This window comes from Lygodium microphyllum, chromosome 1 (genome assembly GCF_053477565.2).
Source record: "Lygodium microphyllum isolate KBCC chromosome 1, Lygodium_microphyllum_v1.1.10, whole genome shotgun sequence".
NCBI classification, from domain to species: Eukaryota; Viridiplantae; Streptophyta; class Polypodiopsida; order Schizaeales; family Lygodiaceae; genus Lygodium; species Lygodium microphyllum.
This window is the reverse complement of record NC_141135.1, coordinates 48,804,099-48,821,370: the sequence shown is the minus strand read 5'-3', so window position 1 is coordinate 48,821,370 and position 17,272 is coordinate 48,804,099. Positions and strand designations below refer to the sequence as shown.

Below are 17,272 nucleotides of genomic sequence, written 5' to 3'. Positions count from 1 at the left end.
GGTGTGTGGGCTTGCAAAGCTTGTTATGCTACACCTTGCTCACTTTGCATTTTCTATGAGCCAAAGGAAGTAGTTGTGCTATTATGTGGCTACTCCCTTTTCACTCACACAAAACAAAAGATGTTGAGCTATGTTGTCTCATAGCCACGCCTTACAAAAACCATAGTTATAAATGCACACCCGAGTTTATAGTGTAGCTACTTCCTTAGTCCATTAACAAAAAGTAAAATGATTGAGATACTCTTACAGCTCAACAACACCTTAGAGAAATGATATCTTCACAAATAGACATCTCAAGTTTAAGTAGGTGGCTTTCATGTCCTTGTAAATAGGAAAGATGCTTATGAGAAACATACAAGCACATTATCATATAAATAATCCAATTGATAGCTTCAAAGCACAAAGTGCAAACATAATTAATAAATTTAAAAAATCATTTAACACTTTAAAGCAAATTGTAGATAACATCCACATAACCAAACACAGTTTTATGTATAGTAAATTAATATAACTTTGAAAGAGAAAGCTCTACTTGGCTAAAAAGGTTACTTCTTCTACATGAGCACAATAGCTCTCCATGCGTATAGATAACTAATCTATGTGTATAAAGTATAATTGCATATGTAAAGGGGTTGAACCACAAAATGGTACTGTACTTCACATTCCCTTTGTTCAATATCCCTCATGTGGGTGTAGACACTGTGTGCATAGTCACAATTAAGGTCTAAAAATGGACCCCATCTAGTGTGACCCCATGAACTTACCAAGGGTAGCGAGAATACAACATCAAAGTAGAGGGTGTGGAGGATCTCAAGACTGAAGGTGTCATGCAACCATTTGACCTTTTAAACTGTGGATTTAGGGCATATTTGCTCATTCAAAATGAAGGGGATGTGCTTTGTAGGTAACAACTACTATGCTTTTGTAGAATGACATACAAACACCTACCAATTGTATTATTATTATTCACAAATGTGCAAGAAGAAAGTTACATTCTTACACAAATAGGAGTGCAAGAGAATAATGTTGTTCATTAGCGTGACTCACTAAACTAATCTACATGTATGTATTCTTTCTTTTTTGACATGGAAATGTATCGAGCCCTAACTCGAACACAAGGCTCTAAACCTAGAGAAAAAAAAAAGTAGATTTGATGCTGGGTAGTCATATTTGATGAACCCACATACATGTAAGGTATCAAGCCCTAACTCGAACATGAGGCTCTAAACCTAGAGCCAAAAAAAAAAGTAGATTTGATGCTATGGGCAGTCATATTTGATATATACCTACATGTATGTATTCTTTCTTTTTTGACATGGAAATGTATCGAGTCCTAACTAGAACATGAGGCTCCAAACCTAGAGCAAAAAAAGAAGAAGTAGATTTGATGCTATGGGCAGTCATATTTGATACATACCTACATATATCTACACACATAAGAAGTTATGTGTGCGTGTGCGTGCACGCGCGCGCGTGTGTGTGTGTGACTCAGACCCTACATATTTGACACATATCTACATATATGTGCAGACATAAAAAGTTATATGTGCATGTGTTTGTGAGAGAGAGATTCAGACCCTTCTCACACACACAGGGTGATGTTCCTTAAAAATTTGGACCATATGCATATTGGAGCAAAGAGAGAGAGATGGTAGATGGCTATAGAACCTATCCAAATTTGGATGTCCTAGGAAAAGGAACTACTTTCAACTTTGTACATCACATACCACTACTTCTAAGATTTTGGGGTGGTGAATGTAGCTCAAGGATCACAAAATTCCCCGTTTGTATGCCCCAACAAGGCATGGTTCGTGAACTATCCTAATCTTTCTTTAGATTAATCCTAAACAACTTTGAAATTTTTTCACATTTTTGGTCTTAATGTAAAGGGGGGCTAAGAAAATAGCTCTTGGTTCTTTCTTCCATTTCAAGTCATCCATGTGAAAACACTCAAGAACATATTCTTCTTCTTACCTATTTGTTGTTTTCATTTTCTAGTTGTTTACAAATAGAGGCTATTTCTTTGCATCCATAAAACAATATTGTTAAGGGTAACACCTATTTTTGGCTTCCATGTTTCCATAGTTGATATATTTTCCTTACCTCCTCCCAATCTAATATTTGGTTGCTCCATTGACCATCATCATTCACAAGTGCAAAATACTTCACAAAGAAAATCATGTGTTAACCTACCACACACACACACACACACACACCATAAAGGCCTATTGTCCTCACATTAAATTGCCAACAAAAATTCATGTTTGTTAAAATGTGAAGCCTTTTTGGCTATTTAATTGATGCATTGGGTGGTAGCTTGAAGGCAGGAATGCTAACATCTTTGATAGGTGAAAAATCAACCTCGAGGCCACCCAATTGGCCCTTGATCCCACAACCTCATGTAACTCACATTAGTTTTCTACAATTAGTCTTATACAATCCAAATGCACTAGTCTCCACTATACACTAAAAATAACTACTTATTTAGTTGGCTTACCCATCTCATCCATGTTTTTTGTGCATTTTAGTTACTAAATTACCACTATCAAACACTTTTAGATAGAATTAGAGCCTTTACAACCTACAATTGGGTTTAATGAAAGTTGTAAGTCATGAAAATGTTGCATCTTTTTTCTCATTAGATAATCCTTTATTTACCTTGCGGTGCAAATAATGGTAGTAAAACTTTTTTTAAAGTGTCATGATGCAAACAAAATTGACTTTTGCAACCCAAAAAACAACAATTCTTAGAGTTGTAGCAGCATGTAACCTTTAACTTGGAGTTCTCTATGTTACAATGTGTAGTTATAAAAAATATGTATTGGTTTAGCTTGCCACTAAAGCCACATCTTTAACTTGCTCCTTTAACCATTGTATTGACACTTGCATTATTGTAAAAGATTTATGTACTGTAATTTCATGTATTATTCTACACCTCAGTTCTTCAAAAAACAATTCGACTTCCTCTCAGCTTAAGTAAACTTTTAAGAGAAAAATGTTACATATATATTATTTTGGCATCTTTTGAGTTGGCACTAACTTAAAAAACCCCTTTAAATAGACTTTTCTTTATTAGAGAGTTGGCTCCTCCTAAATTGGTTATAACCATGCAATTTTGGAGCTTTCCAAGTTGGACCATCTGCACATTTCCCTTCCTCTCCTAAACTTAATATGATTTATTAGTAGTTTTTCTCTTCTTATAGAGTTGGCTCCTTAACTTAATGAATTTCTAACCTAATCAGATTTTTTTGTTAAGTCTTTTATCTTTTACATTCAAGTTTGGCAATATAGTATAAAATTGTCACATGGGATCAAGAAGGATATGGTGGTTAGGGAAGTACCTTTGTGACAACCTCTTTAGTATATATTATAGATATATATTATGCATGTATTGTTGCCAAAGTGTCTTGGCTCTAATGAAATGGTTGAATGTTCCACAAGCCACACTAAGAGGTGGACATGTATTAGGGCAAATAGTCATAGAAACTATTTGTAGATGTGGTAAGGCTTGCAATGATTTCCTCTTTTTGCATTGCCAATGCTTATGGACTCTTGGATGAGGCAATTCTTAAATCAAATGAGGCGTGTTTATAAAAGTTTAGACCTACAATTATCATTATATAGAGGATAATTACATAATTTGTACCAAATTTGAGCTTCTCCTTAGTTGGTGGAAGGTTATTGGGAAGAAATAGTCCAACAAAAGTATGATCATTATCTCTTTGTAGCCCCTAATAAATCTTCTAAAAAGGGATGCTTTTTGGGGGATTGAAGCTGCTCTATTTTTAGTGAGTCTCTCCTCAACATGGCAAGTGTTCGATGGCCTTTTAGCCAAATAGTTCTCTCCCCATATAGGAAATTAAGTTACCCCTTTGAGATACCTTATATTGTGGGGACTAGATAACCGTAGTGAGTTTCATGCACTTGCCCTCAATGGGAGCAACCCTTACATGGAGGGAAAAGTGATAACAAAGAGTTTAGTTTGCATGAGTGAACAAAGCAATTAAGTGTTTTAGTTTACACATGTCAACCATGGGTCAAGGTGAGGATGTTTAAGAGTCTAAGTTTACATGCATGGAGACAACATGACAAGAGTTGAAGTTTATGCACAGCAATGATGAGCCAATGTGAGTGTGATTAAGGGTTTATTATACTATTACGAGTATAATTTACATTGGTCAACAATGGACCAAGTTGCAATTACAGGTTTAGTGATCAAGGGAACTTGCAGTGTTCATGAGAAACAATTTTGGGAGCCAATACGAACACCCTCAACCTTCACAAATTGTAGGTTTTTTCTTAGATGTTGTAGGTTTCTTATGTCATAGTATAACAAAACAACCTTACATTTTGAAATTAAAAACTTTTCTCCCAAAATTTCAAAGTTTTTAGATGTGAATGGATATGTGTATCAATTGAATGCCAGAGCTTACATCTAGACTTGTAATTCAAGGCTGCCCAAACCCTTGACTACTTACTCAACATGTGGTTTGATTACAAAGCCATCTTGGTGACTAGCCTTTTGAGGATCAAGCTCATTCTATTCACTCGACTCTCTAGTTGTAGCTTAGTTGTATGTCACTTAGCTATATGACATAACTCAACCATGGCTATACCTATGGTTAGTTGTAGACCTAGATTACTTTCACTATTGTGTGTTAGATAGAGGTGTGTGATATTTATGAAGAATAATGAAGAAGAAGATGACAGTGAGCACATTGTTTTGTTGTTGCTCCACCTCCTTGCCTTCTTGTTTCTCTTGAACTTTTAACATAACCAAGTGGAGCCATAATCACTTTTTACATTGAAAAAGGTGCCGTCACTATTGACTATGAGAATGGAACCCTTAGATCCTTAGGTTTAGCACATCATCTCACTACCACTTAAGATAGTGTGTTGTGGCAAAATTTCAATGTTGTTTTAAATTCAAATTAATTTAATGTGATCCCATATTTTGCAGTTTCTTTCATACCCTCATAGCATCCCATACAAGTAGAGCCAAAAATCCATTAGTTTCTCCTTGGGAATCCATTGAAGCGTTGAATTTATCACCATAGGTATTCAGAGCAACAATTCAATTGACAACCAATGGGGTCATAGAGCCGAGTTGGATCGAGTGTGGGTTGAGGTTTGGATGCAGGTGAGTTCAATCCCTATATATGTGCCTCCATGGTGGCACAAATCTATTCTTGTATAATAATTCCATTAATAGTGAACCTTGGTTTTTAGACCCAGAGCACACCCATGTCAAATCGACTTAAGTTAGTCCACATAGTTAAGTTTATTAGGTGTGGCCAATACAATTTAACTTGCACAATTTGGGAGAGGGCACTCAGAGAGTTGATGGAGTACTCTCTTTAACAAACAAAAAAGAGGGTACTCCATGAACTTGATGAGTTCAATGGAGTTGTCTATTAGAGATTGGTTGATAAGGCCTGAGCTCTCCTTTGTGCATTCTCTCTTTCTCTCCACATAGTAGCTCGAGTGGCTGAAATGGGGGGGGGGGAGTTTGGTGACATCGACTCACGTGTGACCATGCTGAACTCAACTTGTTGCAGCACACTCACAAATCCGTGTACCGGGGCGTGACAAGGCTCTTGTTAGGGGGCGTTGGGTGAAAGGCTCGTTATAGCTTATAAGCTTGGGTTTGCATTATAACTTATTATGAGCTTTGCTTTGCATGAGCCTTGAGGCTTCGTTGGTCAAAAGGCCAGCCAATCATACTAGGATCAGGAATTTGGCCGTCCCTGCCACACCACAGTCTACCCAACACACGTGGAAGGAACCTCCCCAATTTGGCAAGCTCACCCGGAGAAGAAGAGGAGAGACCATAGAGACGCCAGCATCCAAAACCAGAAACCCTACACCCCCCCCCCCCCGCCCCCCCCCCCCCCCCCCTCCCCCAGTCACTAATCGGCTGCTGTCACAGGCAGCTGCCATATTTTTCTGGTCCATTTTTCGGAAATCTTCTGTCGTCGCTTGCGCCGACTCTTTGTTGTTCTAATCTGTTCTCCAGATCATTCCATCTTCTACATTTGCTTCGGCAGTGGTGGTACTGATAATAGAGGTCTGCACCAAAAAGGCCGTTTCTGATGTCAGTGTCTGCTATCAAGAAGGGGTTTGGCTCGCATTGAATGGATGCAGCCATGGATTGAGCCGATCACATGCCATTAAGCCCTCTCTCAGGCATTGGCAGCCATGATCTCGTGTCCAGAACAGCTCTTCTGATACTTATCCTGTATGCGGGTGGCACATGGAGACACCATCTGGGTTCTTTGATGCAGAGGAGGTCTTCTGAAATACATGTTTCATGTGACTGGCTCTATGGAGTACAATCAAGCTTTATCTAGGTTCTTCTGATACAGAAGAGGTCTTCTGAGATACATCTGTCATGTGAGTGTCTCTGTGAACCTCAATCAAGCTTTATCTAGGTTTTTTGATGCAGAGGAGGCCTTCTGAAATATATCTATCATGTGAGTGGCTCTATGGAGCTCAATCAAGCTCTCTCTCTCTCTCTCTCTCTCTCTCTCTGTGGGAGATTACACATCTGCTTGTTTTTTAGCCTCTATGCAACTCAAGTCTTCATATGCATCTCTCTGCTGCCTAAGATTACAGATTTCATGTGGGAGCACAATCGAGCTCCCTCTCTGAAGCTGTGTCGGGGGGATCACACATCTGCTTGTTTATAGGCCTTTACGTATTCAAATAAAGATGGCATATTATGGAGTTCAGTCAAGCTCCCTCTCTGATGCTATCTAGTAGGATCGCACAGCTGCTTGTTTTTGAGCCTTTGTGTGTTTAAATCATCAAGATTGCTTATGCATCTCTCTGATGCTGCTTAGTGGGCCTATATGTATTCAATCCATTGCACTTAAGACAGCATATGCTGTTTAGGATTACACTTCTGCTCGTTTTTCCTTCTGTAAATCGCACTCAAGATTTCATATACATTAGCCCTGTCCGACTTCTGAGGACTGCACACGTTTTCAGTCTGTTGCACTGAAGACTGCACATGCTTTCGCTTTTCAGGTTTCCCTACGAAGACTCTAGCTTGCCTCTGCGTGAAGCCTGCAAGAAGAGGCAGCACCCAGACAACAGCTGTTCAGGCTCATCTTTATCCAAAAGATTGTTCATCCCCTCTGATGCTGGTTCGTATTCTACTAGTTCCTCCAGTTTAGATACAGTTGCTTGTTCAGGCTATGCTGCAAAGATCCATGATCATCCACCTCGTCGGCTTGATTCAGCGTCTAGCATGAGCTCGCTGTGCCGTGCCTCTGAAGTTACATGTGCATCAGCAAGTATTGCATGCCCAGGAACCCACTTGGATGGGGTGGTGGCGCGAAGCTCAAGGAGGTTAGTTCCTGAAGAGAAGGGTGCAGTTACCAGACTGCAGATTGTCAATTCTTCACATAGCAGTAGAATGGATTCTGATGCTGAAGTCAGCGAAGTGACATTTGATAAAGCTCAGACATGGCCGAGTTCTGCCCCTGGCAACTTATTTTCTGGTCGCGGTCCAAGTGGAGAGCATGTTTTTCCTAATTCGAAGCATACCAACTGCAGGAAGGAATGGGAAGCAAGGCCACAAACGAGGATAAAAAGTGAGAATTTATATGGGCAGGGCAGATTTGATATCCAGATGGATAATTTAGAAATGAAATGGCAGCCAAGGCTAGCTAGGTCCAAAAGATGCTCTCCAATTCTGGATGAGACTGGTTCTTCGTGGGTAGAGTCATCTGATGAAGTGGAGGAAATGAGGTCAAAACGTGAGTTGGATAGTATGTGGGGTTCTGAGCAAACAAGAAGATCACAAGTTTCTGAGTTTGTTAATTCAAGGACCAGATTGCTTCAGGCCTCATCGAGTGAGTTGGGCCATTTAGAGAGCTGCAAAATAGGCAAGTTTCCAGAATTAGAGCCAGTACAGCAGTCGGTTGGGGAATCACAGCTGCCCTTGGAAATGGGACAGAGTTGGGTAGAGCAAATCAGTCATGAAGGTCTGCGACCATCTCCAGTGGAGGATGGCAGGGAGGATGATGGAACACGACCCTCGTATGTTTTGTCTTCAGGCCGCCTCAGTCTTGAGGAAGGTATATTTCAAAAGCTAGTTGTTTGGAATTATGGTGTTAGTTTATGTTGTTTTGAAAGCAGAGGCCAACTACTGCGCAATGTTTTGATAGTATATATAACTGTGGGTACAGATCATTATTCAAGTTTATTTGTGTGTGCAGAGGCGCGACTGGGTCGAAGAGCACCAACCATTGACCACGATTTTGAAGAATACTTTTCTGCCCTTATGCTTTGAAAGAATCTTGCATGAAATGACGCTTTTCATGCCTCAAATGAGGCAGGATATGTAACTCTATCAGCACCATAATTTTGGGTGCTAGTCATGTGCATATGCTCAAGCACTTACACATAAACTGGGTGTTGGGGGCATCTTCATCAAGTCATGCCTCACAAAATGTCAGGCTCTTCCTAACTTACATATATGCCGCCAGATGGTTACATTTGTGGCTCTGTAAATTGTAAACTTTTTGTCAGGTGCTCTTTCTCTCCCTCTGGTACGTGTGTGTGTGTGTTTTGGGTGTGGATTTCCTCTGTGTAAATGATGAGTATTAAAGAGATGATAACTTTGTTGTATTAAAGAATAGTAAAGACACATACATCTGGAGGGTGGGTGGGGATGTGTGTTCAGGATGGGGCTTTGGAAAGTGAATGGGTTTCGTTAGCTGCTTGAGAGAGAGAGAGAGAGAGAGAGAGAGAGAGAGAGAGAGAGAGAGATGTGTGTATTAATGCCCTTTTAGATGCTTCAAAGGCATATAGGACAAAGAGACAAACATCACAATTTTAGTTAGAATCCACTTCAATGTTCCATTCGCACAAAAAGAAACCAATGTTAATGTGCCATTAGCACAAAAAAGAAATTCAACTACTAAAGCTATACATTCTGAACTTTTGTGTGTGTGTGTGTGTGTGTGTGTGTTCAGAATGGGCTATGGAAGGTGAATGGTTTTTATTATCTGCTTTCTAGCTTCATGTATGGTTTGCACCACTTTTGCATACTGGCCATACAGCCAATCGTAAATCTAACCATTCTGGTCGACACACACACACACACACATGTGCAAGCATTCTAATTGCATTTAATTGCCCTAGCAGACTTGAAAGCAGAACTGTGTTGTTTACTGCTCAGCATTTTTAATATCCAGCTGCTAAGAGAGCTCTGTTTGCATAGTTTTTGGACTCTGATAATGTGAATTGTATGTTGAGTTTTTTTAGTATAATGAAGGAGCACAGACATGACCTTGAAGAACTTGTTGACGCATACAAGGTGGTTCATGCAAATTTATTGGAGCCGATGTATTAGGGTGTTGTATATGATGGTGTACAGGGTAGAGACTTGCTGTTATTTGATCAAATGTCTAATGATTGTAGTGTCCTGCCATCAAGGAGCTGCTGATATCGAAGGGATAAGAATTTCCAAGCTACTTATGAGGAAATATTTATCTGAGAAACACAGACTACGAGGTTTAATGGAACTCAATCCAAGCAAACTTTTTTTTGGCATTGTGAGAGACTATATTCTAGTCCCATGCCAATTAACTCATGCTGCATGGCAACCATGCAATAATTACTGCAAAACTTTTCCAGAATATTTTCACCAATAATTATTGTATACGAGCTATGCCATTTATGTCAAGTTTGACCACTGCAAAAGGAATATCAATAATCTCACGTTTGACTATTGCACAAATAATGCCTATTTGGCTTCTAGCAGTGTGTTAAGAGCACACTTGTCATCATCATGTAGAAACAAGCTGGAAGTTGATTTTCTAAATCTGTTAATGAGAATGTCTTATCATGTTTTAGTCCGGTGTCATATGTGAGACAGGAGGTTAAGTGGATTTTACATTTATGAGTTGAAAAGATCCTCTGTTGGGATGAGTTGCTGTCTGCAGTTATAACGGCACTTATTGGCAGTGATCACAGTTAAGCTTGGGGACGGTAAAGAATGGGAATTTCTGTTTGTTTGATGTAATAGGAGATTCCTTTATAGCAAGGATTCCTTAGTCTTTCATGAAATCACTGTCTTGTACATGTTACAGTTCGAAGTGCACTTTTGCAGTGATCAGAGCTATGATTCCAGAGGTAAATTCCTCATGCATAATAAAAGTGTGGTATTTGTGTCTTTCATTTTTCCAGCTGGATTCTCAAAGAGACTAGGCCTTTAACTGTCCAGTAGTCTGATGCATATATTGACAATTAAAAAGCTATATGAAGCTGTTATGTGCTGGAGTGGTATTGTATTCTTGGTGTGCATGTTGTTCTGTGCAGGGGAGTAGGCAAGCTACACATGCGGGAGATTTGTCGCAGAACCATTATGCAAGGTACAACTCCTTTGGCAAAGAGTCAGTAATTTTTGTGGTCTCTTATGTTACATAACTTTGTTCTTGATAATGCAAGGTGGGAGGCATTTGTATGGGCCTGTTTGATGGTTTTGGAGTAGGATAAGACTTAGTCGAACAGGGGACTCCTCATTTGCTAGTGTATATGCTTCCCTGTAGCTTTTGTGTAGCTTATGGAGTTTTAAGTGTGGAAAGTCCAACAAACTGAAGCATTATGCAGTGTGTCAAGCTATTGTATGGTGCTTGTGCTGAGCCCTTTGATGTACTGCTACCGGCTTGTTTGTGATAAGGGGAGGAGTGTGTTGCTTTGCTTTCCAGTCTCAAGCGATGTGCAAAAGGTTTACTTGAGGGAAATTATTAACATGGTGGTGTAAGGATCTGAAAGAAAGATGATTGCATCCCACCATTTGGAAATATTTAAGCAAGCAACACTCAAGAAAAGGTATATTCAAACTGAGGATGCGTTTGAAGTAATTGCCAAGAAGGTCAAAGATAGCATACTGTACATATGATAATTATCTTTGACAGTTTAGGTGATTGGAATAACCAAAGCTAAGTTTAGAGTTGACCTCAGTCCGATTCCTTCATTGTTGATTGTGTTATTGCTTTGCCCTCTCACCATTGTTTCCAATAGTTGGTATAAGACTTGTGTTTCATCTCCTAGTGCAAGCCTCTTCTACGTGTGGTAATCTCAAATTGTTGCGCCATTGGATATGGATGTAGACCTCACTGTTTTAACTACTAAAATAGTGATTTTGTGGCATGTGTTAAAAGTATGTGTTCTAGGTCCTCCAACAAGAATTTGGGTGTTTCTTTGGAGCCTTGGCAATGACTCATTTGGTGATTTTATGCCTTTTTTTTGCATTGTGGCTATGGACTCCTATATGAAGGCACATCTATAATCTCGGACTTTGGGAACTCTTATTTGTTATGTGCATGCTTCTCTATAGTTTGTACCAGTTTTTCCATTGTGCAATGCTAACGTGGTAGGTGTAGTGTTTCTGGATTTGATAGCTTGGGAAAACTTGGTAGTTGTGCCTCGAGTAAATGTAGTGGTGCATTTGAGAGGTCAAGGTAAGTTTGAATCATTGATGTATTCAAGATGTTCTCACAAGGTTGATGGGCCTAATTATCCATTGTGGTCCTACATGATGCCATGCATTGGTTACCAAAGGGTCATGGGAACTTTCACTACAAGCGTGGAGAATTGGGCTCAAAGTCCCACAACTTTTGCCTCTTAAGGCAAGCAAGATAGATGCACATATTGCCTACTCAAGGACATGGGAATGGGGAAGTATATCTAGGCTTATGCGATAGACTCTTTTAAAGATGGTAGTTATTTATCATGTTTGCTCATGCAAATATTACAAAGTAGGACGAGATGCACTTGCTAATCTCTACTAGGTTGATAACAAGATGTGTAGCTTTACTTAAGTAGGTAGTTGGATATTGAACATATGAGGATTGAATCTTTGCGTGTATTTTTCCGAAAAGTCAAGGAGCCCAAGAATTCAAATCATTGTGAATGGCATCTAAATTATTGATGTTCTTTTAATGCTTTATTAAAGTTTTGTATTTGCAGTCAGGATCATGATAAAGGGGGGAGCTCAAGGAGCCAATTGTAGTAGTCAATGAAATTATTCTAGGTGGCATCTTGGTAGCCAATATTCATTAAATGCTTGATCAAAGTTTGCATTTGCACTTGGATGAAGGGCAATCCAAATGCTCTCATCTTTGATGAGTTCACTTGGTGTATTTTTACAAAATAGACTAGATAAAAGTCACTCTAGCAATTTCTACATGTGATGCAATAGGTGAAGGCAAGGCTTGTTTTGCCAATAGCACTAAGACCAAGGTGGATTTCACACAAATGGTGGTACATGTAGTGATAAGAAGACACTTACAGCGGACATGTCACATAATCAAGGATTGTTATAAGTTGTAGGGCAAAGAGTTGGAGTGTTAGATCACATGCAAAATACATAGATGCACTTCACATTTTAATTATGAACTTTTACTATTAAGCTCCAATGTTTCATTTAAATGTATCTCAATATATCTTTTATATAATTTTAAAGATGGGCATCAATCAATTATGCATCTAATTTAATAGTATGTCTACAAGCATAGTACTACAATTATATGCTTATGAGTATAATGATGAGGCCTATCCCAAATGTAGGGCTTATTTTTAGCTCATTTTTGGGCCTTTAGGTTTGAAAAAGCAATGTTTGTAACAAATAAGGGCACGCCTATGGTCACATTTTTGGGTCTTCAGGCTTCATAACTTTTGAGGGTTCTAACAAATGCGGGTATGCTTAATGTCTTACTCACTTTAACTTGGTTTTGATATTTTAGCTTTGGAAAAGAAAGGGTTTTGACAACTAAGGGAAGGGATATCCTATCATTCAATTTTAACCCTATAGTTGTTGTTTTGGATATTTTATGAGGAGGAAAGAAATTTTAAGACATTTTGTATGAAATAGTTTGCACCGTATTTTTAGATTTTGTCTACTCAATAAAATAGTTCATATTGCTAGTCACTTGGTGGCTCTCATTAAATGACATAGTAGTAAACATAATTGTTATCATTGCATTCATTAGTATACCTGGTTTCATTTTTAGTGGATGCATCTCCCTCGTAGTTAGTTGTAGCCTAATTCAAGCATCATTTTGAAATAGTGGAGTTGTTACATCCCCAATTCCAAGTATAGAACACACAAATGCTTGCATTTCTATTATATGCAAAAGTGCAAAACTGTATGAAGAATTATAGCAGAATAGTCGAACACCATTATAAATCTACATAAGAGAGAGCAAACTACAAGTATAATGACACAAAATGAAAGATACACACTGAATAGAAACAAAAACTAAGGTGCATTCATTCTAATACATTCTTTATCATGCATTCATTCTAATACATTATCATCAAGAATGTGGTAGTGATCTTCAACAACACGCTTGTAGTAAACCTTGAACCAATTCATCATATGAAACTCAATATAAATAACTAAGGTATAATACTGATATCAACGTCAAATCCTAATTAGTGGGGTAGCTCGTGGTGGTTGGCTAGCCACATCTAAGACTCAAACCCTTGGTACGTAAAGAAAAATGTGTTATTGAAAATGAGCTAATCTAGAGAGTATAGTTATATACCCCTTTTGAAACCTTCAACCTCAAGATGGGCCACATTGAGTAACTATTGACAAAGCTCCTTCAGGATATCCATATCCCTCTTGTGTAATTGCATAACAAACCCTAATGATTGTTAAACAAAGCAAAGGCAATACAAAATGATGAGAGTAAGTATCCATAAAGACATTACTAAATCATGAGCTTGACATGCTTATAAACCATTGCATGAGTATTATAGCTAAAAATATCTATCAATGGTCGATTTGTATGATGATTCACATGATGTACAACCATGAATACATCATCTATAAAGGTCGAGGTTGAACTAATATCCATATCATGCATTTTGTCAACTATCAATGTCCTAATCTTAGCCAGTTGATTAATGTTAGATAGTATATATGCAATTTTAAATCTAAAAACATCAAGTGACTTCGGAACATCCAATTGCATCATCCTTCTTTTCAACCTGCAAAGTCGACAAAACTTTGACCATTTTATCAGTGTACTAACATATGTTTCACTTTCTCTTGAAGTTTATTCTTTTTTTCAATCAAGCCTTTCAAATTTTTGGATATCAAACATAGCTAAAGTACTCCATAAGGTCTTGCAATCACTCATGCCATCTGATTAGCAATCAATTGCCATTGCTCCTACATATACTTTGTCAAGGAGCTTTGGTGACATTCAAATACTCTTGCATGAAGACCAATCTTCCTAAATCTACTTTTGTAACATGCAAAAGTTGTTTCTCAACCTATAACAAAGGTTAATCCTTGCATCAACCAATACTCTTTCATCTCTCAATATAGCATTATCTTGCATGAGAACCTAAACTTTAGCTTGAAATTTATCTTGCATATTAATAGTCCATTGTTTAAACAACTTGAAAGACACTTTACGTTTTTCCACCATGTTGCAATAGGCAATATATTTCTTGAGATTTGTAAGTTCATTATAATACATCTCCTTAACTTGTTTCAAATCTGGTTCCAACACTGCATACTTGTCCCTTTTCTCTTGCAATTGCTTCTACAAAATATGAACTACACCAAGTTTAACATCCATTGTTATTTGTAAGTCTATAAAAGATTTATCCAAACCGTTAGCTCATGAACAAGCCACATTCAAATTAAATGGCATACAAAATGAAGATGAAGGCATCCTAATGCTATGCATAGAAAATACTTATGGAACCATCCACTTTATACCTAGAAGTTGGAATCTTCATTTTTGAAAATTTGACCTCCTTTTGTATGCCAAGTACCACAACATCTTGCTTCTCATGCTCCTTTGGAACCAAGTTCAACCATTCAAAAAAGTCATAATACAAAGTAGCATCCATATACATTTTAGCATGATCCAAATCTTGCCCATAAAATCCTAATTGCTTATCTGCATCATCACGATCATCATTAGACTTATTTGCATCCATAGTCACATTCTTGACTTGCTTTACATTTGTCCCATGAGCACCATGCATTGCATTACCATGATCTTTCCACAAACTCTTTTTTACATTTGGATTCATATCCACAATCCAAGCATATAATGCTGCAAGTAAAGAACCAATTTTACTCTTTTGGTTCATTCGCCTAATAGCAGGAACATATATTTCAACCATAAGATGATAATGAAGGTTTAGGAATTGCAATGTTCTTAGCAAACCATAAATTCCATATATATCCATGGTTATGGCTGTATGAACAAAAAGGAAATGCTCCATAAACCATCTAAAATGGTGCTTTCAAAGAGGATCTAACACACAAAGCATATATAATTTTGTGACTTGTTGGTTGGCCAAATTAGGCATGCACATCCTCATTTATGTGCCTCCAATGTTTGAGATTATCATCAGAATCAATATGGAATACATCTGTCTCACAAGAGCATGGATAAATTATAATTTTCCACACCTTTCCCATCATTTTTATCATCTTAATTTGGGGTGCAATATGAAGATTTTTGGACCTTGCTCCCATGGCAACTCAACATAACGCAAGCCAAGCTACAACAAGCCCCAATGTTGGCATCATGTGCATCCAAATGTATTGTGCAACCTAAAAAGGGTGTAATGTCACTAGGTGAAGATTGACTATGCGTGGTTGATTTTGGGGTTGCCACATCATCACCTTTGTTGAGCGGCATGTCTAGAGGGTTGTCACTCTACTTCGGATCATCAATGTGATCTTGGTGTTGGTCATGAAGGCTTTTGATGGGCAATTTCTATGCCTTCCTTGCTCTTATTTGAGCCATGGTGGATAGAGCACGAGAGTGTACAGAGAGGTGACAATATGGTGGAGAGAATTATGCATTATTTGGACTTCCCATCACTTTTGTGGATTCGCCCACATCACCTTCAACACACTCAAGTAAAGGATGAGTTTGCTCACCATGAAATCAAGAAGTACAAAGTGCACTTTTTATCCCAAGTAGAAAAAACCTTGCACACTTGAGACTATCATAACGTAATAAACTTACTTTTAAATTGTATCCTCCATGGTTCTTCATGAAGAAATGCAAAGTCCTTAAAAACCTTGTGACTTATAGAAAATACACTTTCCTTATGGTAAATAAAACCATTTAATGCCAACATGAATGGGATCCATAAAGCCTTTGCAAACATCCTTATATTGAAGCATAATTTCCTCCAAAATACCATAGAGAAACTACTATTGAAAATAGTATCTGAAAATCATGAATAGCAAGAGGCCACAATGTCATGAATTGCGCAATGAAAGTCACAAAGACAAGGGGAAAGAGAAAGTGCATGAAAATTCTGTCAAACAAAAATTAGTGAATCCAATTTGTATCACTCATGTGTTACACAACAAATCATAATTAAGTACATGAAACTCTCCACATCTCTTCCAATAATCTCCCTTGCAAAGCACATTTATAAGCATTAGATCTTGCTATCTCACTTGAGTTGTGCTTGAACAAGATTAACATCCACCTCTTGTTGAACTTCCACAATAGACTTGGGGTCATCATAGTTAGGTTGGAGTAACTTCTTTAGTCTAAATCCATTCATGAAAAGCTTAATAATTGCCCCTGTAAAATGGTCAAAATAAAATTTCCATGTCCAACATCCTTCGCAATTTCATAAGGTCCCACCTTTAGTTTTCCATGATGCTTATCAAGCTTAGAGTTGTACACCAGTACAAGGTTACCTTTTTTTATTTTTTATTTTTGGATATTATGGTTTACCCATGTCTATCTTCTTACCCACACCACCCCTGACAAATAATGTGCAATGACCCTATCTTCTTCAAGTTGTATTAGTTGTAACCTGTTATGGATGAATTCTTCGAGAGAGAGTGTATGAGTTATAGCCACCCTCAAACTAGGCACAATAAACTCCATAGAAATTATTGCTTCTACCCCATAGACAAACTTGAATGGTGTCGATCATGTTGTCACTTTGAATGTTTTCCTAAGATACCATAAGGTAAAATGCAATTTAGTATATTAATCCTTTTGATTCATCGACAATGTTCTCAAGGATCTGTAGTAATATCTTTTTGGAACTTTTAGCCTATCCATTAGCATACACGTGATAAGGTGTAGATCTCTTGTGCAAAATCATATGTTTTGCAATAACCTCCTCAATGACATCATTTAGAAAGTGCTTACCTTTAGCACTAACCAATTCAATTAGACAACCGGATGTTATGATGTTAGAATATAAAAATTGAGCTAAATTGTAGTGGTGTTGTCTTTCAAAG

The 17,272-nt window shown here is 37.9% G+C and overlaps 1 protein-coding gene across 6 annotated transcripts; it reads left to right on the top strand.

The window, feature by feature from the left end:
• Positions 1–5,691: 5,691 nt before the first annotated feature.
• LOC148041083 (uncharacterized) lies at positions 5,692–12,244 on the top strand. Of its 6 annotated transcripts, XM_087676716.1 has the most exons (4): positions 5,693–6,393; positions 7,030–7,148; positions 7,245–8,084; positions 8,226–12,238. In XM_087676716.1, coding segments are annotated over exons 1-4 (1,035 nt in total). In that variant the 5' UTR covers positions 5,693–6,391; the 3' UTR covers positions 8,300–12,238. The 6 variants fall into 6 exon arrangements, 3 of the variants coding, with proteins under 3 accessions (XP_087532833.1, XP_087532842.1, XP_087532826.1); XR_015690691.1 differs by having other exon boundaries at positions 5,692–8,084; positions 8,226–8,538; positions 9,433–12,244; XR_015690690.1 differs by having other exon boundaries at positions 5,692–8,084; positions 8,226–8,558; positions 9,277–12,237.
• The last annotated feature ends 5,028 nt before the right edge of the window (positions 12,245–17,272 follow it).

Coding starts and splice junctions, on each gene's coding strand:
- LOC148041083 (XM_087676700.1), top strand. Junction 8,085..8,225: donor CCGCCTCAGTCTTGAGGAAG/GTATATTTCAAA, acceptor TTGTGTGTGCAG/AGGCGCGACTGGGTCGAAGA.